This window comes from Meles meles, chromosome 20, assembly GCF_922984935.1.
Source record: "Meles meles chromosome 20, mMelMel3.1 paternal haplotype, whole genome shotgun sequence".
Classification (NCBI taxonomy): Eukaryota; Metazoa; Chordata; class Mammalia; order Carnivora; family Mustelidae; genus Meles; species Meles meles.
This window is the reverse complement of record NC_060085.1, coordinates 25,071,803-25,094,292: the sequence shown is the minus strand read 5'-3', so window position 1 is coordinate 25,094,292 and position 22,490 is coordinate 25,071,803. Positions and strand designations below refer to the sequence as shown.

The window sequence follows — 22,490 nt, the reverse complement described above, 5'->3', positions numbered from 1 at the left end:
GTGTTCCTCCCCAGGAATTGCACCGACGGAGCCAACTTCAGCCGGAGCCAGCCAAGACGAAGGCTCTCCAGACTGTCATTGAAATGAAGGTAGGAGCTGTTCACATTTTTCAAAAACAGCTGTGCCTCCGGAGTTTGTTCTAACTTGATGTTGCCTAACATAAACACTTGAAATGAACCTTGTGTTTTTCTCTAGGCACCCTGGTGGGTACTTTTCTTCTGGATCTTTTTGCCTTCTTGGGTACATTTAATTTATTGGCCCTTTAATTAGGATGTCTGTTCTGGGCAAAAGAATAAAGGGCTCAAATATCCCTTGGCTGAAAGGAGCTGGGTTCATTTCCAGAGCATGGCCAATGCTTTCAACCCTAGGGGAGGTTTTGTGTGTGCTTTAAAAGGATATTTCTAAAGCTCGAATAATTCTTTTCTCCTTTTCATTCACATTACAATGAAAAGACACTTTTAAAAAACTAGGACTTGGCAAAGAGAAGTTGTCTTATATGCACCGAAGTTGTTAAATAATTAAAATTATGCTATCAGCAAAATGTACTTTTCAAAGAATAATACTTTTCTAGGACTCCACTATTTTCTCCTAACCGAGTCTGGAAGTAATAATAACTTATTAAATACTCATGTTATCTTAGCTGTGGAAGCATTGAACATGCTATTTAAAAGAATCAGAGATCCTTCTGGATAGATTTGGAGGATTTAAAGAATAATGAAATAAATGAGGATGGCTAAGCCATGATGTATGATTAAGAAATAAATCTAAATGAAACCCAATTGCTTTGTCAGTATCTAGAAATGTAAATAAAGGGTTTTTTTTGCTTTCAGTGCTTGCCAGAAGGAAGTAAATAGTGTTTATCGTAAGAGTAAATAATTCTTGATTTAAATTGTTTCATGAAGAAAAACAATTCATAACAATGATGTTTGAAATCTGGTATTCCAGAGTTTAACACTTGAGAATCTTCTGATCACCATTAGCCTACAAGAGAATTCTGTAGCTTGCTGATAGGATAGGATAAAGATTTTTCTGTCTTCATTATACCACATGATTTTGAACTATCTGCCAAAAAATTCCCAAGTCCTGGGGATAAAGGAAGTAACACCAGCTATTGAATATTTGGCAAAATATTTGAATATTGAATATTTGGCAAAATTCTGATTTGGGATTTTTTTTTTTTTTTGGTCATGACAATGTCTTCATCCTAGTGAATTTTTGTGGAAATAATGTAGAGCATTTGCTTTTAAAACTGTGTCCCCCAAATGAGGTTACATGAGTTGAGGCACTCATCATGCATTTGCAGCAAATTGGTTTGAAAAATATTGTCAAAGGAACCAAATGCCAATAAGATTGAATAATCCTTGCTAATCTTGCCGCATCAATTCATTTTGAATTTATGTAATTTGAACTTGTTTTGAAAGAAACTTGCCATTCTACACTTGTGGGGGAGTGTTTCATAACAGATTTCTTCGTTACTTTATAGTGTACCAAACTTGAAACTTGGTTGGGGCTCTTTTCTTTTTTCTTTTCTCTTCTCCTTTTTCTTTCTTTCACTCTTCCTTCCTTCCTTCCTTTCTTTTTTTTTTTTCTTCCTTTCTATCTTTTTCTTTCTTAAGAAAAGAAAAAAGACAAAATATTTTATTTTAAAGATTTTTTTTATTTTTTTATTTATTTTTTTTTAATTTTTTTTTTCTTTTTTACAGATTGAGAGAGAGAGAGAGAGAGAGATTACAAGTAGGCAGAGCAGCAGCCAGAGAGGGGAGGAAGCAGGCTCCCTGCCAAGCAGAGAGCCCGATACGGGGCTCCATCCCAGAGACCCTGAGATCATGACCTGAGCTGAAGGCAGAGGCTTAACCCACTGAGCCACCCAGGCGCCCCAGATTTTATTTTATTTTACTTTTTTGCAGAGTCAGTCTTTCTTCCACCCACTTCCATGCCTACCTCCCCAGTCTCTGGCACTTACTAATGGGGAAGAGGATGTATATAAAATCAATTTCCAAACTATCCTTTCTTTAAAAAAAAAAAAAAAAGAGTAAGTGTGAATTCCAGCAATCTTTGGAGAAATCAGGAGTGACTCTCTTCCAGAGCAGTGGACATTTTTCGTGTAAAGGTCTCTATTCAAATATAATTAATACCTTTTGGTGACTTGTAGAAGGAAAAAAAAATCTGCTTACTTATAACAGTTTCTAATATCGTATGTTTTGTTAGAAAACAAACAAAAATAATATACTCATTTAGGCTATCTGTATGGGAAGGCATAAAACATAACTTTTAGGGCATAATTCACATCCATATATTATCAGTAAATTGAGTCCGGAGTTTTTCTTTTATGGATGCCAAAGGTGCTGTTTTATAGAACATGTTTTCAGGAAAAATGATGATCAATATACTTGTCAGGGAATTGAACCTGGAGTTGTTTTTTTTTTTATTTTACTAATTGTTTTTATTTTTAAAAATATTTTATTTATTTGACAGAGAGAAATCACAACTAGGCAGAGAGGCAGGCAGAGAGGAGGAAGCAGGCTCCCTGTGGAGCAGAGAGCCCGATGCGGGGCTTGATCCCAGACCCTGAGATCATGACCTGAGCCGAAGGCAGAGGCTTTAACCCACTGAGCCACCCAGGCGCCCCGAACCTGGAGTTTTTCTGTTGTTTTTGGATGTGTATTAATTTACAAACCACAGCCTTCTGTTTTGTCAGTTGATGAAGTTCTAGAACCTAGGTGAGGTTCGGTGGGCTGAGGTCCAGAGCCGATGACCAAGAAAGAATTCTTGAGACATCTTTGGTGCAAAATGGTGGTTTATTAGAGCACCGGGACAGGACCCCTGGGCAGGAAGAGCTGCTGCCCCGGGTGGTGTGGGATGGCAGGTTCTGTACACTGTGATTGGGGGAAGGTGGAGGTTTCAACGGAGTTTTCATATGCTAAAGAGGGCCCAAGAGGTGCTGGGAGTATCCCGGAGGTCTTCAGGCTTGATCAATGTGGTCTTTTGCCAAGCCATTCTTGATAGACGTCCTGCTATCAAGCGTCTTTGTTAGGGAGATTTAGGTTCTGAAGAGATTTAACTATATTTACATTTCCTTTTGCCTCAGCCTCCTTCAGTTTTGTGTATGGAGGGGAGGGCCTGAGGAATGTTACACACACTACCGAGGGGAGCAGATGGAGAGGGGGTGCAAGGTGCCAGCTTTTGCTTTGTCCTCAGCCAGCCTCCTGCTCCCTCATCAAGTGGAGAAGTCTGGGTCCCATTAGCATCTATACTCACTATATAAAAATTGAGTTATGGGGGCAGATGGTAGAGGCTCATCTTCTCAGCTATGTCTGTAGCTTGTGACAGAGGCTGTGATCTTAACCAGTTTTGTATATTACACTCCTGCGAATTTGGAGGGAATTTTAGAAACCCATATTTTACTAGCTTTAGAGTTGACTCTCAAATACAATTGACCCCTAAACCTGGTGGGTGGATCTTAAGACATTGTTGTGTTTTAACTTAAATATCTTTGGATAAACATCAGTATCATCTGGTGTCTCAGCAAAAGCTAAAGTTAAAAGGAACTTTCCTAGAGAAAATTTGACCTGTAGTTTCAGGGAGATGACATGAATTAAGGGCTTACAAATTACCTCTACTAGTCCCTTGCTTCTGAGAGAAACTGAGGGTCAACTTCTGAGCCCTCATCTTCTCCACACATACACTTTGCATCAACTTGAGAAAGTTGTTAATTGTGAAAATCTGTGAAAGCTTGCCTTAATTCAAGCAGCTTTAGAAACTTGGATCGATAGTGTCCGTAGATCTCTACGGGCACCTCTGGGCTTGTACATTGTGAAAATATGTCTGTGGGCAAGCACTGGGGAGGGCCATCTGCCAGCATCAAAGTGGGTGTAATTTTCTTGCAGCCATCACATCTACCCGCAGCCAGTTGAGCAGGGGGCTTAAGGTTATCTGAATGACAATGAAAGGAAGCAAAATGAATGAAGTTATTCATGATTTATCTTCTTGCAGGAAGCTCCAAGTTTTAATTTTGATCCCGATTTGCTCTGGCAGGTATGTTCCAGGTTTGCACTAGAACATTGTGCGTATTTCTCACAGAAATTAGTTTTCTTGTAGGTGGTGCAGTGCTCTTCCTTCTCTTACTTTTGTGTCCAAAGATTCTTTACTAGCTCCTCTTTTCTGCTTTTATGGAGAACTGTCAACAAAAATGGTAGTTAAGGGGCGCCTGGGTGGCTCAGTGGGTTAAGCCTCTGCCTTCAGCTCAGGTCATGATCTCAGAGTCCTGGGATCGAGCCCCACATCGGGCTCTCTGCTCAGCGGGGAGCATGCTTCCCCCGCCCCCCTCCTGACTCTCTACCTACTTGTGATCTCTGTCTGTCAAATAAATAAATAAGAAACTTAAAAAAAAAATTGACCTGCTTTAAAAAAAAATGGTAGTTAAAAAGCTTTTTCCCTCTTTTTTTCTTTAATGTTAATTCCTTTGAAAGAATGTCTTAACCTATTTTTATTATAATTTGATTTGACATAAAGATGATGTCCAAAATTTCACTTTCTCAGGTTCATTCATAAAGCTGTACCTAGTTTCTTTTTAAGAAAATGAATTACAGGGGCGCCTGGGTGGCTCAGTGGATTAAGCCGCTGCCTTCAGCCTTCGGCTCAGGTCATGAACTCAGGGTCCTGGGATCGAGCCCCTCATCGGGCTCTCTGCTCTGCGGGGAGCCTGCTTTCTCCTCTCTTCTGCCTGCCTCTCTGCCTACTTGTGATCTCTCTCTCTGTCAAATGAATGGATAAAATCTTTAAAAAAAAAAAATGAATTACAGTAACAATGGTACTAGTCAGATAATCTTAAAATTGTTTTCTTTGCTAGTTAAATCTTCCAGGTGAATGAAAATCTAATTCAAAATGGCTAAAACCAAAAGGAAATTTATTGGCTCACTCAACTAGAGAAAAACAGGATATTTCTTCAGGCACAGCTTGATCCAGGGGCTCAAAAGTTGTTAATGATCCCATTTTCTCTCATTCCATTCTACAATTTGACTTCCTTCATGTAAACTCTGTTTTTAGACAGCCACTGTCTGCCCATCTGAGTAAGATGGCTTTAACAGCTCTAATAATCACAAAAAGAAGGGATAGGAAGAAATTTGTGTTTTAAGAAAATGCAAAAAAGAAACCAACCCCAGAATAATGATAATTCCTGGGATGGGATATAAACTTCACTCTAAACTTAACAGCCCAGGCTAAAAAGGAAATACACAAAGTTTCCTAGTTCTCATTTGCTTAATAAATTAAATGGCACTCATTCATGAAGAAAAACAGACTTTATGCTAGTGAGTGCCATAAGGGATTTAGTAAAAATTGCAGAAAATGTATTTGATCTGGTGAACTTGTTATCTAAAGTGAATGAAGAAGCTAGGAGCATAATGTCACTAGGTGCAGTATTTCTGTGGTAAGTGAGGTGGGAATTTTGGGTGTTTAGCTTTCTAGTCACATGACCAGCCAGGCACTTGTGTGTCGTGAGTGGTGCTTTTTGAGTAACATTTGTTCCCACCAGGCTTTTCTATGGGAAATGAGCATTGAGCAATTCAACATTGAGCTTAACTAAGTTGCTGACTTGTCATTGTGCTGTTGACCAAAGAACAGGACTTTGCATTCAGGTACTAAACTCCAGTGGTGAGGCTGATCTTTTGTTATTAAAACTAAAGACCAAGCCTTGTTTTCCTGCTCAAGCAGATGACTGCTGTTCTTCCACATGAGGTGGAGGTGAGCAACTGTTGGGTTAAGTTTCTCTTAAAAGATAGGCTGATATTTGGTCAAGTTCAGCCAATTCAGTTCCACTAGGTATGGAAAGGATGCACTGGAACATGCAGAAGGTGATAGCTACAGTGGCAACTTTTCCCACCGTCACACATCTAGGAAAGGAGTGATTTCAAGTTCAAACCTAGGCCACTGAATGCATCCCAATTCCCAGGATGAACTTAATTCAAGTATTGGAATCTAGTCAAGAACACGACTTTGTGGTTGAAATGTTTTCTTTGTCTCTAAGGCCTCCCTGTATTTATTTCTTCTGTTTTTTAAACTCTTACCTATTTGAGTCTAAACACTGCACTCTACTTAGAATGATTTCTTCTCTTCGGATGAGATGTTCATAGAAAATTTGTTTTAAGCCTAGTTTTCTAGCCAAGCCATTATGATGGCATTTAGGCCTTAAGACTACGCCTCACTCTGTTTGTGGCTGTTAAAAACAGTATGAGCAATAACAATAAAAATAGCACCTTGCACCTTTGGTGACACCCCACAACCCGAACACCACTAACTATGCATGGGAAACCAGACACAGAGCACCTGACATATAATAACCTGCGAATAGGCATAATTAGCTCCATTTCACAGATGAGAAAGTTGTGTTTTAGGGAGGATAAGCAGCTAGGCACTTAGCAACTGAGATCTGAATACAGGTTTTTCCTCCAGAATTCCTATACTTTCTGTTCCTTCAGTCTGCTTTTACTGAAGACAGCCCATGGGGTCAATTGATTTTTCTTTCAAAACTTATTTTGGAAATTATGCACTGGAGTTTGTATCATAGAACAGGTTGAGGCAGCTCTTGAGAGTTGGAGAGCTCTCTGGGATTTTTGGGAAGGTGTATGTGCTTTGTGCTATAAGATAACGGTGATCCTTATTACATGTAAGCGTTACCAGCCCTCCAAGTAGGGCTCCAAATATGTGCTCTACTGCCAACGTATGCCCTGTATTTCCCCCCTGAGTTTTAAGTCTTGCCCTTAAGTCTTTATAACAGTTGGAGTATAACTCAAACTTGCAAAGCCCTGTGTTTTTGATTTGTGCTATCCATTTACGATACCAGAAATTATCCTTTAGCTTATTTTTTTTCTTGAGAAATTTCTTCATCTTCTCATCTTTCAACATTTAAAAAAAAAAAAAACTGTCCCATTTAACTATTTTCCTTAAATAAGGGGAAAAATGTGGGTTTTAAGTGATAGCCAGAAAAAGCAAAATGTCAAGTTAAATGTTAGCTCTGGATGATATATAGTTGTTATTTGGAAGCAAGGAAGACTTTAAAAAAAAAAAAGAGACTTCTTTCCTTTTTTTACCCAAACTCTTCTTAGGATCTATTTGAATATTTGACTTGCCAGTCAATGATTCCTGCTATGAACAGGTTTAGTTGGTGAGAATTTAACTCTTGAAATTGAATCACAAACACCTGTGTGGACAGAGTAGCTATTTTATGCACAGCACCATGGTAGATCTTTCAGAAAAACTAATCACTCAGTTTTTAAGGGGATAATGGAAGGAAGTACATAACTCAGGATCTAAGAATGGCAAACTGGATTACAGGGACTCAGAGGATATCAAATGAGAGAGGGGCAGAAAATGATTCCTAGAAGAGGTAACATTTGAGGAGAGCCTTGAATAATTGGCATGATTTTAATAAAGGGGAAAGGGGTGGTTTATAAACAGCGGGAACTGTAGGAGCAAAGGCAAGGAGGCTGTAAAGCATTAAGAATACCTGGGGAAGGGACGCCTGGGTGGCTCGGTTGGTTGGGCAGCTGCCTTAGGCTCAGGTCATGATCCCAGCGTCCTGGGATCGAGTCCCGCATCGGGCTCCTTGCTCCACGGGGAGCCTGCTTCTCCCTCTGCCACTCTGTCTGCCTGTGCGTGCGCTCTCTCTCTCTCTGACAAATAAATAAATAAAATCTTTAAAAAAAAAAAAAAAAAAGAATACCTGGGGAAGAGCAAGTCTTTCAGTTTGGTTGAGAGACGACTTAAGTTCAAAAAACAATAGAAGATCAAATAAAACCATAAGAATGTGGGAGAAAAGAAATAATAAAAAAGTTGAAATCAATGAAATAGAAATCAAACATATACTGTAAGGGAATACCAAAGCCAAACACTGATTCTTTGAAGAGATTAACAAAAATGACAAATCCTGCTTAGAATTATTGGGAAAAATAGCCAATATCAGGACTGAAAGGGGATATCATTGTCAATCTTATTGACATTAAAAATATGAAGAAATTTTATTAATAACATTATGATAATAAAGTTGAAATTTTAGATAATTTCTTTTAAAAATACAGCTTGTCAAAACTGCATGGGAAAAAATAGAATTTCTGAGTAGTACCAAATATTAAAGACAATGATTCTATATTTAAAATCTTACCACCAAAAAAAAGCAATCCCCAAATCCAAGAACCAACCAGCCAAAAAAACCTGCAGGCCCAGATGGCTTCTTCAGTGAATTTTACTAAAAATTTGAAGAAAAATTATCATTAGTCATACAGAAACTATTCCACAGAATAGAAAAAGAGGGAACACTTCCCATTTTATTTTATGAGGCCAATGTAACCTTGGTATTAGTACCCAACAAAGTCATTACATGAGAGGAAAATTTCATAAATGTTGATGCAAATTATCCTACTGAACTGAAAGTTAAATGATACGACCAAGTAACAATTAAATGACATGACCAAGTTGTGCTTATTCCAAAAATGCAAGTTTGGACTAATATTTGGGTATCAATCAATGTTATTTACTACATTAATAGGGTAAAGGAGAAACAAATGTAATTTCAATAAATGCAGAAAAAACCTTTTGATAAATGGAACATCCATCCATGTAAAAAAGAAAAAAATGCTTTTTTTGCAAACTCAGATTAGGAGAGGATTTTCTTAATTTAATAAGAAGCAGCTATAAAAAAACCTATAATCAACATCATATTTAATGGTAAAATGTTGAAAGCTTTCCTTATGATATAAAAGATAAGACAAAACTGCTTATTACTCTCACTTCTATTCCATACTGTTCTAGACATCCTAAGTATAAGAATTACAAAGAAACAAATAAAAGTACATTTATTCATAGGCACCATAATTATACATGTAAACAAAATCTCAATGAATTCATATATAAACAATTACATTAATAAATGAATTTAGCCAGATCGCTCATCATTATTTAAAAAATGAATCATAGTTCTACGTGCCAGTAACACACATTTACAAAATGAAGTTTTGAAAACAATATCCTTTACGATGGCATTAAAAAACCCAAAATACTTAGAAGGAAATCTAACAATGGTAGCACAAGACCCAATTTAAATAGAAGATTTAAAACATAATTAAATGTGGAATAAACAAAACCTTGAAAAAAAAAAAAAGAAATATCAAGCTATCAACAATGGAGTGGATAAATAGTGAAATATTCATGCAATGAAATGCTATATGGCAATGAGAAGGACCAAGCTATTGCTTCATATAACAACATAATTCGATACCCCCAAAACAGCATTGAAAGAATCCAGACACAAAAGAACACATACAATATGATTCTGTTTATATGTGTGTATTCCAAAAATAGACATAAATAATGAATAATAGGGTGCCTGGTTGGCTCAGTTGTTAAGTGTCTGCTTTTGGCTCTGGTCATGATCCCAGGGTCCTGGGATTGAGCCCTGCATTGGTCTCCCTGCCCAGTGGGAAGCCTGCTTTTCCCTCTCCCACTCCCCCTGCTTGTGTTTCCTCTCTTGCTGTGTCTCTGTCAAATAAATGAATACAATCTTTAAAAAAAAAGATTAAAAAAATAGTGAATAGTGTTAGATGTCTGGACAGTGGATAATTTGGAGGAAGGTGGGGTTATGGAGGCTGGGTGGGGGCATGAAGGAAGTTTCTGGAGTACGAGTAGTATTCTGTTTTTTGATTTGGTTTGCTTGTGTCCAGGTGTGTTTACTTTGTCATAATTCATCATGCTGAGAACCTATGATTTGGCTAATTTCTTTGTATAATATACTTTAAGTAAAAAGTTCATTTAAATGTAAAGGAAGAAAAACTCACTAGTAAAAAAACCCAAATAATCTTATTAAAAATTGAGCAAAGGATTTGAATAGGCATTTTCCCAATGAAAACATACAATTGGCCAATGAGGATATGAAAAGATGTTCCAAGAGGAAATGCAAATCGAACCCTCAATTTGATACAACTTATTGTCCACTAGGATGGCTTAAAAAAAAAAAAAAAGTAACTAACAAGTGTTGGGGAAGATGTGGAAAACCGTACTCTCATATTGATGGTGGGAATGTAAAATGGTTCAGTCCACTTTGGAAGACCATGTGGAAGTTCTTCAAAATGTTAAATGTAGGATTACTGTATGACTCAGCTGTTCTCCTCCTAGGTGTACACCCAACCATACTGAAAACATATGTAAAAACCTGTACACAAATGCTCATACACCATTATTAATAATAGCCAAAAAACTAAAAAGAAATCCAAATGTCCATTATCCTATATGAATAAACAAAATATAGTATACGCACACAGTGGAGCATTATTTAGCCATGAAAAGAAGTGAAGTACTGATACATGCTATAACCTGGGTGAACCTTGAAAACATTATGCAAAATGATTCCATTTATATGAAATGTCCAATATAGGTATGTCTGTAGAAATAGCAAGTAGATTAGTGGTTGTTAGGAGATGGGGGAGAGGAGAAAATGAAGTGACTGCTAATGGGTGCAGGGCTTTTGGGTGGTGAAAATACTGTGGAATTAGATAGTGGTATTGGTTGCAAAAACCACTGAACAGCACATTGTTGAAGGATAAATTTTATGGCACATGTAATGTATATGAGTAAAGCTGTTATTCAGAAATAAAGATATTCCAAAGGAAAGGATCAATGACTTTGACTACTTAAAAACTAAAAATATAAACAGAACTATAGTCAGGAGATGTATTTCTAAGGTTAATAGTAGTTAGAGACTTAATATTCTTAATATAAAAGAAGATATATTTATCAACGTGGAATAAAAGCTTGGGGGAAAAATGTACCAAGATGTTGACACTAATTCTGAATGAGTTGATTATAAAGAAATTTTTCCTCTTTTTTTTTTTCTCTCCAAATTTTTATATTTTCAATAATGTGCATTCATTACACAGGAATGATCAGGAATTATTGGGAAAACAGCAGTACGTTCATTGAAAAAAGCTTAAAGCTGTATAGTTTCTTCTTTCTGAGTTTCTTTTGCTGAACAGAGAAGGCTCCAAAGAGGAGAAGGCTAGATTATTTATTTATGGTTAGAAGAGAAGGTTAGGTTATTTATGGAAATCGATAGTTTGGTTCTGCTGCTCCGAGTTTCCCATCTGTGAAATGGAACCATGATACCAGCCTGCATAGGGTTGTGGAGAATATTAAAATGAATTAAGGCATGGGAAAATCCTGATACATAATTAATGCGTACAGAATTCTTTGCTTCTCTATCCATTCCCTTTCAGTCTGGAAATTGAGTTTTATCTATAAAAAAGAGGTGTACGGTACTTTTGAGCAAGGATAGAGAAGGAATGTAAGAAGTTTACTTCAAGCAGTCTTAGCTCAGAATACATACATAGCTGGCATGTGGAAAGACTTTAAAAGCATCTTTGAAAGGAGAAACCAGTAGAGAAAAAAATAGCGACTCCCAGTAGGACTGTGGCATAATAAATGACCTAGGGACCTGGCTTTCTGGCTGTTGGGCCTTTGGCAAGTCACTTGTCTTTTCTGGCTTTCACTATTCTCATTTGGCAAATGAAGAGATTGGACCAAGAGTCCTGCTTTAAAAGTTCTACCAAGTTTTGAGGGTTGGTGACTGGCAATTTGGAGTCTCAAAGGGCCTGCCTGCGGAGCCTGAATTGACATGACATTCTTGCAAAGTTTAAATCTTTGCTTTGTTTGCTCCATTTTGGCCAGCCCTGCCCAGGCCAGCAGCCCCTACATTCTCCCTTGTTGGTGCTCAGGTTCCCAGTCTATTGTTTATTTAGGGATCGCAATTTCCTTACTGGCGTGCGCCTCCGCCAGCAGGGTTGAGAAGTCAACCACAGGCCTCATGTGAACTTCCCCTTTCAAGTTTCAGTAATGACAGTGTACTGGCTGTCACATGCCTCATCCCTAAGGCATGGTCCAGTTTCCACATCCATCAGGCCGTGCTGGTGACTTGGGGTGGCCTGAATTCCTCTGCCGCCTGTTTCTTTTTCCATGAGACAAACTGGTTGCACATAGAAGGATTTGTGGTATGTTTTGGAGACCTTAAGAATAAGGCTCCAAACCAGGGTTGTTGAAGGCATTGTGGGGATGGTTTAAAAGAAATGGGAAGAGCAAGTTCAGGTTGCTAGAGTCCAGTGAAAAAGAGCCTCCTCGCCTGAACTTTTCCTAAAGAGCACTGGAAGAGAATAGAGGTGTCAGATGTCCACCTTTTCATTACTTTTTGAAATGCAGTCACTGTTTTGCAAAGTAGTATTTTTCTGAATCTTTGGAAATTTAAACTCTCTTTGTATTTATATGTATATGTGAAAGATGACTTTGACCAAACCTTAGGGAGGGTGGGCCTGCACACAGTACACACTGAGGGGCTACCCTTTCATTCCGAAGCACTTCCTGAAATTTCTTCCTTCCTGTCCTCTCTTCCCAACCTCCTCACTATTTTCTTTTGACCTTGCTCTGTGATCTTTAAAGGCTAATCATACTGTGTGGAAGAAAGGATCAAAATAACCTAGCTGCTAGGCAGACCTTCTCTGAAGCCAGTTCTCCTGAGGTTTTCCTGGAGACAGCAAGGTCCCACTGTGTGTCTTCCTCTCTTCTATAGGTGGAGGCAACCATTCCAGTGTATTAAAGATGTTAAAAAGTGACTGAAGAAGACAATGTAGGAGATACAAACAAGCTTTAGCACTTCATGGAGCAGTCTCCATTTGGAGAACTGGAAAATGGGGTGGAAGGAAGGAAGCTTTTAGAGGATAAAGAGTAAAGAACAATGAAGAAAAAAACAGAAAATATCAGATTGGCTGGGACCATGTAGTCAAACTTGTTTAAGGTGAGAAGAAACAAGGAAATTAGAACTCAGAGTTGGCTTGGCATATGGGGATTGACTCACCTGATACACTGCATTTCTGGTCAAGTGGAGCGTTTACAGGGGCATGAAAGTTATCTAAGTATTGGTTTGCTGACAAGGAACCACCAGCAGAAGTTGAGCCATCTTGGGCCTAGAAAGTTATTGCAAAAAAGGGAAAATCTTTGGCAAGTTATTTACCTTCTAAAAATCTCTTGACCTTTAAAATGAGTAAAATAAGTACTTAATTCATAGGGTTACAGGGAAGAGTAAATGATATTTTCTAGCACAGTGTTTGCATTGGTGATCAATACACATTAGCTGTTGTTGTTATTAACTGCATTTTTAATGCCGGAATGGGGAAACATTGCTTCTGTCCTATATTATTCTTTTCTATATTTTCAGATAATGCAAATATGTTTGTATCTTCAACATAAACAAGGGAGAAAACATAGGTCTAAAAAAGAAATCTTTTGATGGGGCTTCATTCCCCCTGAGGAGTTTATGAATAAATATAGATTTTTTTTGCTCACCTGTATTCTGAAAGGAAATGTCCTTGGGTGATACCAAGTCATGTACTTTTTATTCACTCTCTAGATGAATCTGATGCACCTAGTCCACAGACTGGCACTGGGGAGCTTCTGCTTTAGTGTGTTTCACAGGCAAATGGAATTGATTTTGGATTAGCCAGTGCTCCCTTCTTTGCATTGGAAATGTAGAAAACTATCAGTATTAACTGAAGCAACTTTCTACAAAGGGCCAATAGTTAGCTGAGAGGCACAGGTGCAACTACACTGGTTGTTAAAATATTGAAATACTTCTGTGGTTATCTCAAATCCCCAGACTATCCTCCCCTACTCCAGCAACTAAGGAGTTAACCCCTGGCCTCTCAGAGATTTCCCAGACCTGGTTCCATTGCTTTTCTGTTCTGGTTGGTTCTTGTCCAGTGCTGTACTGGTTGTTGAGTGACTCAGCAATCACCCTGATTCTATGGGATTAAAGTATGCTCAAATATTTTCTGACTCTCTTCCTTTCTTGAAAGATTACTCTTTTATTTTTTGTGACCTTTTCATGATCTCCATCAATTTTACACCTCTTCGTTTTGGTGATTCCTGTGCTGTTTTCTCTGTACTCCTTTCTTAACTGTGTCTGAGAATTCCTTCACCACTAGGCTGATTGATGATCTATCATCTCTACTGTCTCAACTCCCATTTTGGCTTCTGTTTTTATTATTAACTTTTTAAAGGCCATCTTGTTGCTTTCTTTTGACCAGCTTATAAGCAACTCCTAGTTTGATTCTGAAGAGTGCTTATCATTCAGCCCCTTCCTTTTTTCCCAACTCCTCTGCAACAAAAAGTGATCTACACTTTTCAATTAGCCCTGTCTTCTTACTCCTCTTCATACATAATTCATACTTATTATCTTATTCTTTCAGCTTATATTAATTAAAGATTATGTGTTGGACACCATGCTGAGTAAGTAGTCTTGACTTTGTATATGTTATTATTTCTGGCTGGAAAGAATTTCATCTTCCCTATGATAATCTTATTTTTATTCACCTTGAGACCCTGTATTAGGCCCCTGGGCTTTCTGGAGATGGTTGACTACTCTATGGTCGTCTTACCCATTGCTGACCTCTCTTTGTAGATTTGTAGACTACTGTGTCTAACTGTATTTTGGTGTTACCTTTCATGCTATTACTTTTGTGGCTTACTCTTCTGATTGCAAGTGGCTGAAATCCTGCTATTGTATTTTGGTATTCTGGGGGAGTGGATGGTTCAGATATAGCTGTACCTAGATGGTCAAATGATGTTGTAAGGGCCCAGTCATTCAGGCAGATTCTCTCTTTCTTTACTTTTTAAAAATCTTATTTATTTATTTGACAGAGAGACACAATGAGAGAGGGAACACAAGCAGGAGGAGTGGGAGAGGGAGAAGCAGGCTTCCTGCTAAGCAAGGAGCTTGATGTGGGGCTCAATCCCAGGACTCTGGGATCATGACCTGAGCCGCTGAAAGATGCTTAATGACTGGGATACTCAGGTGCCCCATCATTCAGGCACATTCTTAATCATGGTATCAAAGAAGGCCATAACCAGCCACAGGCCCATCTTTTCCTTATCATTCATAGTATCAAAAGGAGAAACATAGGGTCAGAAAAGGAGAGGCCTCTGAATTTATGTTACTCCCCTAAAAGAACGCTTGATTGGCCTTGATGGCATAAGGAGTTCACTGCAGATCAATCTGCAGCCAGAGAATCCATGGTACTTGCCACTGAGCAGGGGCACACATGAAAACCCCACTAAAACCACAGGCAACTGGAGAGATGTAGTTCCCAAAAAGAAAAGAAGCTGAGCAGACAAATAAAAAAGCAATTGGTAAATTCTACAGCTAGAAATGGGAAGAAGGTAATATTTGTAGAGCACTTGCTGTGTGTTGACTATTATTCTGGAAGGCACACATGTTCTCATTCATGTAATTCTTTTTTTTTTTAAATATTTTATTTATTTGACAGAGAGAAATCACAGCTAGGCAGAGAGGCAGGCAGAGAGAGAGGAGGAAGCAGGCTCCCCGCAGAGCAGAGAGCCCAATGCGGGCCTCGATCCCAGGACCCTGGGATCATGACCTGAGCTGAAGGCAGAGGCTTTAACTCACTGAGCCACCCAGGCGCCCTCATTCATGTAATTCTTATAACAACATGAGGTAATAGGGTTAGCGACCTAAGGAACATGTTCACATAGTTAGATGGGGTAGACTAAAAGTGGAAGCTACTGTCTTCTACATGGTCACCTCACAGAACTGGGGAATGGGTGGGAACGTACTATACTATTCGTGGCTAATAATAATAATAATAATAATAATAATAATAATAATAATGATAGCACTCTTTTACTCTTGTGGGGGAGGTTCCATGACAGGTACTTTGTATGCAATATATGCATATATTGTGATTTTCATGACATGCTCTTGAGCATGGTCTTATTTCAGAGAGCCTCAGCATTTTGCTCAAAGACGTAAGCGCCTGAACTAGGTTTTACATCCAGGTTTGTGACTCTCGAAGGGTCAGGAGGATTGTTTTATCTTCAGCTGTTTTTTCTTTTCCCTGACTTGAATCTATTAACAACAACAACAACAAATTCATATATGGATACCAAAACCTCAATAGTTGTGTAGTGTCCTGAATGAAACACATCTTTTGCCCATGGGTCATTAGCAATGTGCACAGAGACAGGATGACTGGAAGAATGCCTTCATTCCTGAGGCATGGGCTTCATGAAAAATGAGTCAGAAGTAGGCAAATGAAGCCATGGAAAGAAACACTGAAGCACCCTAGTTGCTTTGAATTTGACCTGATTCTGTGCTTGTACATTTTGCCATAAAGAATTAGGTACCGTATGAACAAAAATCAATACTTTCACCAAAAAGCAGCGTGTCCTCTGTCATATTGTCATCTAGGTCACCATCTTTTTACAGTTTGATAAGGCCCAAGAAGTTGAGTCACTAATTTTTTTTGTTTTCAGTTTTTCCTTCTAATATGCTGTAGGCCCATGTCGACTTCTTTCTGGAGTGCTTGGCTTGGGTTTACAAAATCGCGGTTAATCCCACACAGTAAACCCTTCCAAAGTCAGGGTGTTCCTCAGATAGCCTAAAACCAAGAGAAGCTCAGTTATGTTTGCAACTACAACTAGATGAGTTTTAGAATGTATTTTTTTTTTAAAGGTTTTATTTATTTATTTGACAGAGAGAGAGAGAGAGAGAGAGATTACAAGTAGAGAGGCAGGCAGAGAGAGAGAGGGGGATGCAGGCTCCCTGCTGAGTAGAGAACCCAATGTGGGGCTCGATCCCAGGACCCTGAGATCATGACCTGAGCCGAAGGCAGCGGCTTAACCCACTGAGCCACTAGATGAGGTTAATGTTTTTCTAAATGTACTTGGCTTGCAAAGTTGTCTTGGTCTCTTCTGCACTGGTCAGTCTTCTCCCTCGTGTATGCTGTACACCTGTAGTCATTTAAAACCCCCATATCACCTGAGAACCTTGTGAAAATGCAGATTCAGATTCAGTAGGTTTGGGTTGGAGCTTGAGATTCTGCATTTCTAAAACTCTCTCTGGTGATATCTGTGCTGCTGGTCTGTGGACCACACTTGGAGTAACAGTGATCTAGATTGTACTCCATGTTAGAGAAAGAATGAATCTTGTTGAGATCTACCTACTATCTCACATACCTGGCTATGTGACTGGTATCCTATAGATGCTCAGTACGTATTTATTGAATGAATGAGAAAACCCCCTGCACCTAAATTTACTATCAACTGTAGCAGATATGTCTTAGAAAAACTCAGAAATTAGTAAAGAAAAGAAAAAAAAAGGATAAAGCAGAGATATACTTATTTCAGTCCTCCCTCTGACTTTTATTTTCGTTGTGGTAGTCCAGCACCTGTATTAATACTTATGGCTGGTTTAAGAATCAGCAGGTGGACCTGTAGGCTGGATGGCTGCTAGGGATTCAATTCCAGTACTTTATTTATTAATTGCCCATCAAATAACTATTTTATGTCTTTTGAAGGATAAATGTAAAATAGTCTTGTGTATGAATCTTTAAGTAGGAGTGATGATCTGTAATTGATGTATAAAATTTTTACAAGTATTATTTTATGAATGTGTGGAAAGAAATGATTTGAAGAGACTTTCTTTTTTTTTTAAAAAGATTTTATTTATTTATTTGATAGAGAGAGACACAGCAAGAGAGGGAACACAAGCAAAAGGAGTGGGAGAGGGAGAAGCAGGCTTCTCACCAAGCAGGGAGCCCCATGCAGGGCTGCATCCCAGGACCCTGAGGTCATGACCTGAGCTGAAGGCAGAAGCTTAATGACTGAGCCACTCAGGTGCCCCTGAAGAGACTCTTAATCTCACAAAACAAACTGAGGGTTGCTGGAGGGAGGGAGATGGTTGGGTTATGGACATTGGGGAGGGTATGTGATATGGTGAGTGCTGTGAAATGTGTAAGCCTGACGATTCACAGACCTGTACCCCTGGGGCAAATAATACATTATATGTTAATAAAATAATTAATGAAGTATAAAAAAAGAAATTATTTTATTATTATTATTTTAAAAGATTTTATTTATTTATTTGACAGAGAGAGACCACAAGTAGGCAGAGAGGCAGGCAGAGAGAGAGGGGGAAGCAGGCTCCCCACCGAGCAGGGAGACTAATGCGGGGCTCAATCCCAGGACCCTGAGTCCACGACCTGAGCAGAAGGCAGAGGCTTAACCCACTGAGCCACCCAGGTGCCCCCCAAAAAGAAATGATTTAAAAGATATTTGAGGGGCGCCTGGGTGGCTCAGTGGGTTAAGCCTCTGCCTTCGGCTCGGGTCATGATCTCAGAGTCCTGGGATCGAGTCCCGCATCGGTCTCTCTGCTCAGCAGCGAGCCTGCTTCCCTCTCTCTCTCTCTGCCTGCCTCTCTGTCTACTTGTGATTTCTCTCTGTCAAATAAATAAATAAAATCTTTAAAAAAAAAAAAAAGATATTTGATTCAGATATTTTTTTCTAACTAATGAGGTATGAGCGAACACATTTCAGCTGTTTTTTCCCTTCCTAAAACTTTATGTCCCACATTCTTACAGTCCTTAATGAAAATATGGTATAAAACAAAACAATTTAATGGTTGACCTATCTCAAGACAATTTGAAAAATGTTACCTGAGACATGGAGTGGTAGGTTCTGAGGGCATGGGAGTGTATGTTATTTCACTGCTCTGAGCTCAGAGAAGGCTCTCAGTAAACCACTTTGAGTTACAGAAGCCAAAAAGATGATCTAGATATTTAAGCACCTAATTATTTTAAATGGAGGGTAATAATGGTAAGTTTCCCCTTAAAAAATCCAAATCACTGTTTGGGGTCTTCACTTTAGTATATAACCCTGAACTTAATGTGGTCATTAAAGTCTTTTTTTTTTTTTTTTTTTTTTTAAGACTTGACTTCTAGAGGAATAATACTGGGAAAAATGAAATTAAATAGAATATTTTGCTGCACGACTTCCCCAGAGTCATTAATGCTAATGTGCATAGGGAATCCCCAGTAAGCATTTCTCAGATTTATTTGACCTTGAAATGCCCTTTTCACAGAGCTTTTGTGTTCTGTGGATTTTGGGAAAAGCTATTGTATGTTGAATTTCACTTTCCCCATCTCCAAGGAAGGCCCACAATGATCTGCTTTGAGAGTTTATTTCTGAAACATAATCAAAAAGAATACTTGAAAGTCACAACATACATTATTTTAAATTATCAGTGGTAAGTTAACATGTGAAGATGTTTAGATGAAGAAAATTCTGGTGATTGGAGGTAAATATTGCTCTGCCTTTTGGAACTTCAATTTCCAGGATGTTACAGCATTATATCTTCACTTCAGATCAGTGCTTAGAGTTCTTGAGATCTGCAGTGAGCCTTGGTTTTGAAGGGCAACATCCATATACCACATTGAACCACATTAGGAACTGTGAGGCGGTTTCCTTCCATAGCTCTCCTTAAATATAGAAGTTTAGAGTAATTAATCTTAGTTTTTGAGACTTGGAAAAAAAGGAAAAGATGAAATTTCTTCTCCCTGCATTCCTCAGACTGAGGCAGTAGAGCATCTGTGACCAGGGCACTCATTTTATTTACCTTTATATTTCATACCAGTCTTCCTAATGTCTTTCTCTGCCTCAGCATTTTGAGTATCTTCTTGGGCACAGTCAATACACCATCTGATATATCTATGTATTTTGTATCTGTTCTCTTTTCTAGAGCTTCATGATATTCTCCTATTTCCTTTTCTTTTTGCTTAAAATTTCAGGTATGAGTTCTGTTGTCCTTAAAGTTGACTTCTTAAAGAACAGAAACAAATCAGGATAGGAAAAAAATAGGTAATTATTAAAGTGACTTTACAACAACTCCCTTTCTCTCTCTCTCTCTTTCTTTCTTTCTTAATTTCTTTCTTAGTATTTTGGGATACTTGTGGCTCAAGGGAAAACAAAGCATGTGAGGAAAAATAGAAGTTGATTAATTTAAGGAAATTAGTTAAAGTTGAAAATATTATTTTTAGGGGCACCTGGGTGGCTCAGTGGGTTGGGCCTCTGCCTTCTGCTCAGGTCATGATCTCAGCGTCCTGGGATCGAGCCCCGCATCGGGCTCTCTGCTCAGTGGGGAGCCTGCTTCCCTCTCTCTCTGCCTGCCTCTCTGCCTACTTGTGATCTCTCTGTCAAACAAATAAATAAAAATCTTTAAAAAAAGAAAAAGAAAATGTTATTTTTAAAATGTGTTTCACTATTTGGTGAAATTTTAACTCAGATGCACATAGGTTAATTTTTTTATGTTATGAAATTTCTATCTTAACCCTGTCCTGATCTTTCTTTTGCAGTATGTAATTTTTAAAAGTACAGTAAAAAGCTCCTTCTAACCCAGTTAGAAGCTGGTGATTGTGTTTATTGCTAACTAAAGCCTCAGGATTTGACTGAGGGGAAAGCTGAAGATACACCCCTACCCACTCACCCCTACCTCCACCTATGTGATTGAGACCTGAAATTTCTAAGTGTATCAAAAATTAAGGTGTAAGACATGAGGACCACAAAGCATATTGTACACACAAACGTGTTTATAGGTGTTTATGTGTGTATACATATATACATTGAATATTCTCACTTTAGACTTGGGTTTGAAATCCCAGAAGATTTTGTATTAGAATAGCACAGATGTAGACCCTGCCTTTTACACTTAACTTACAGTTAAACTCTTGTAAGATTGTACTTAGATCTTTGTAAATGCTGAAAGATTGTATCTCAAAAAGAGGAAGTCTCTGTCATATTAATTAGTTTTAATTGATAACTATCTTTTTATGTGTTTTAAAGTAGTAATATAATCTTTTTTAAAATTTAATTAATTAAGTTTTTTCAGCATAACAGTATTCATTGTTTTTGCACAATACCCAGTGCTCCATGCAATACGTGCCCTCCCTATTACCCACCACCTGGTTCCCCCAACCTCCCACCCCCGACCCTTCAAAACCCTCAGGTTGTTCTTCAGAGTCCATAGTTAAAGTAGTAATATAATTTTAAGGCTTTCATGGGGATAGATAAAAGTGTTAATAGTGGGTATATCTAGGTGATGGGATTGTCATAATTATCTGCATAGCTTTTTTATTATTAACATATAATGTATTATTTGTTTCAGGGATACAGGTCTGTGATTCATCAGTCTTACACAATTCACAGCACTCACCATAGCACATACCCTTCCCAATGTCCATAACCCAGCAGCCCCATCCCTCCTCCCCCCCTCCCCTCCAGCAACCCTCACTTTGTTTACTGAATGAAGAGTCTCTTATGGTTTGTCTCCCTCTCTGGTTTCTTCTTGTTTCATTTTTTCCCTCCCTGCCTCTCAAATTGCTCATATCAGAGAGATCACATGATAATTGTCTTTTTCTGATTGACTTATTTTGCTTAGCATAATACCCTCTAGTTCCATCCACATCGTTATAAATGGCAAGATTTCATTTTTTGATGACTGCATAGTATTTCATTGTATATATATACCACGTCTTCTTTATCCATTCATCTGTTGATGGACATCTAGGCTCTTTCCACAGTTTGGCCATTGTGGACATTGCTGCTATAAACATTGGGGTGCACATGCTCCTTCAGATCACTACATTTGTATCTTTAGGGTAAATAGCCAATAGTGTGATTGCTGTGTTATAGGGTAGCTCTATTTTCAGCTTTTTGAGGAAGCTCCATACTGTTTTCTAGAGTGGCTGCTCTAGCTTGCATACTCACTAACAGTTTAGGAGGGGTCCCCTTTCTCCGTATCCTTGCCAACACTTGTCGTTTCCTGACTGGTTAATTTTAACCATTCTGACTGGTGTGAGGTGGTAACTCACTATGGTTTTGATTTGTGTTTCCCTGATGCTGAGTGCTATTGAGCACTTTTTCATGTGTCTGTTGGCCATCTGGATGTCTTCTTTGCAGAAATGTCTGTTCATGTCTTCTGCCCATTTCTTGATTGTATTGTTTGTTCTTTGGGTGTTGAGTTTGATAAGTTCTTTCTAGATTTTGGATACTAGCCCTTTATCTGATATGTCATTTGCAAATATCTTCTCTCATTCTGTTGGTTGTCTTTTGGTTTTGTTCACTGTTTCCTTTGCTGTACAGAAGCTTTGGATCTTGATGAGGTTCCAATAGTTGATTTTTGCCCTTGTTTCCCTTGACTTTGGTGATGTTTCTAGGAAAAAGTTGTTGCAACTGAGGTCGAAGAGGTTGCTGCCTGTGTTCTCCTCAAGGATTTTGATTGATTCCTGTCTCACATTGAGGTCTTTCATCAATTGAGTCTGTTTTTGTGTGTGGTGTAGGGATATGGTCCAGTTTCATTCTTCTGTGTGTGGCTGTCCAATTCTCTCAGGACCATTTTTTGAAGAGACTTTTTTCCACTGGACATTCTTTCTTGCTTTGCTGAAGACTAGCTACTGTAGAGTTGAGGGTTGATTTCTGGGTTCTCTATTCTGTTCCATTCATCTATGTGTCTGTTTTTGTGCCAGTACCATTCTATCTTGATGATTACAGCTTTGTATTAGAGTTTGAAGTGTGGAATTGTGATGCTGCCAGCTTTAGTTTTCTTTTTC

General features: G+C 38.4%; 1 protein-coding gene across 14 annotated transcripts in view; it reads left to right on the top strand.

Moving 5' to 3' along the window:
* Positions 1–22,490, top strand: part of ERC2 (ELKS/RAB6-interacting/CAST family member 2) — a 924,700-nt gene that overhangs the window by 280,726 nt on the left and 621,484 nt on the right. For all 14 annotated transcript variants that reach the window (XM_045991216.1, XM_045991229.1, XM_045991215.1 and 11 more), the window contains one exon: positions 15–89. In XM_045991216.1, the coding sequence (XP_045847172.1) occupies positions 15–89 (75 nt within the window). The remainder of the gene's footprint in view (positions 1–14; positions 90–22,490) is intronic.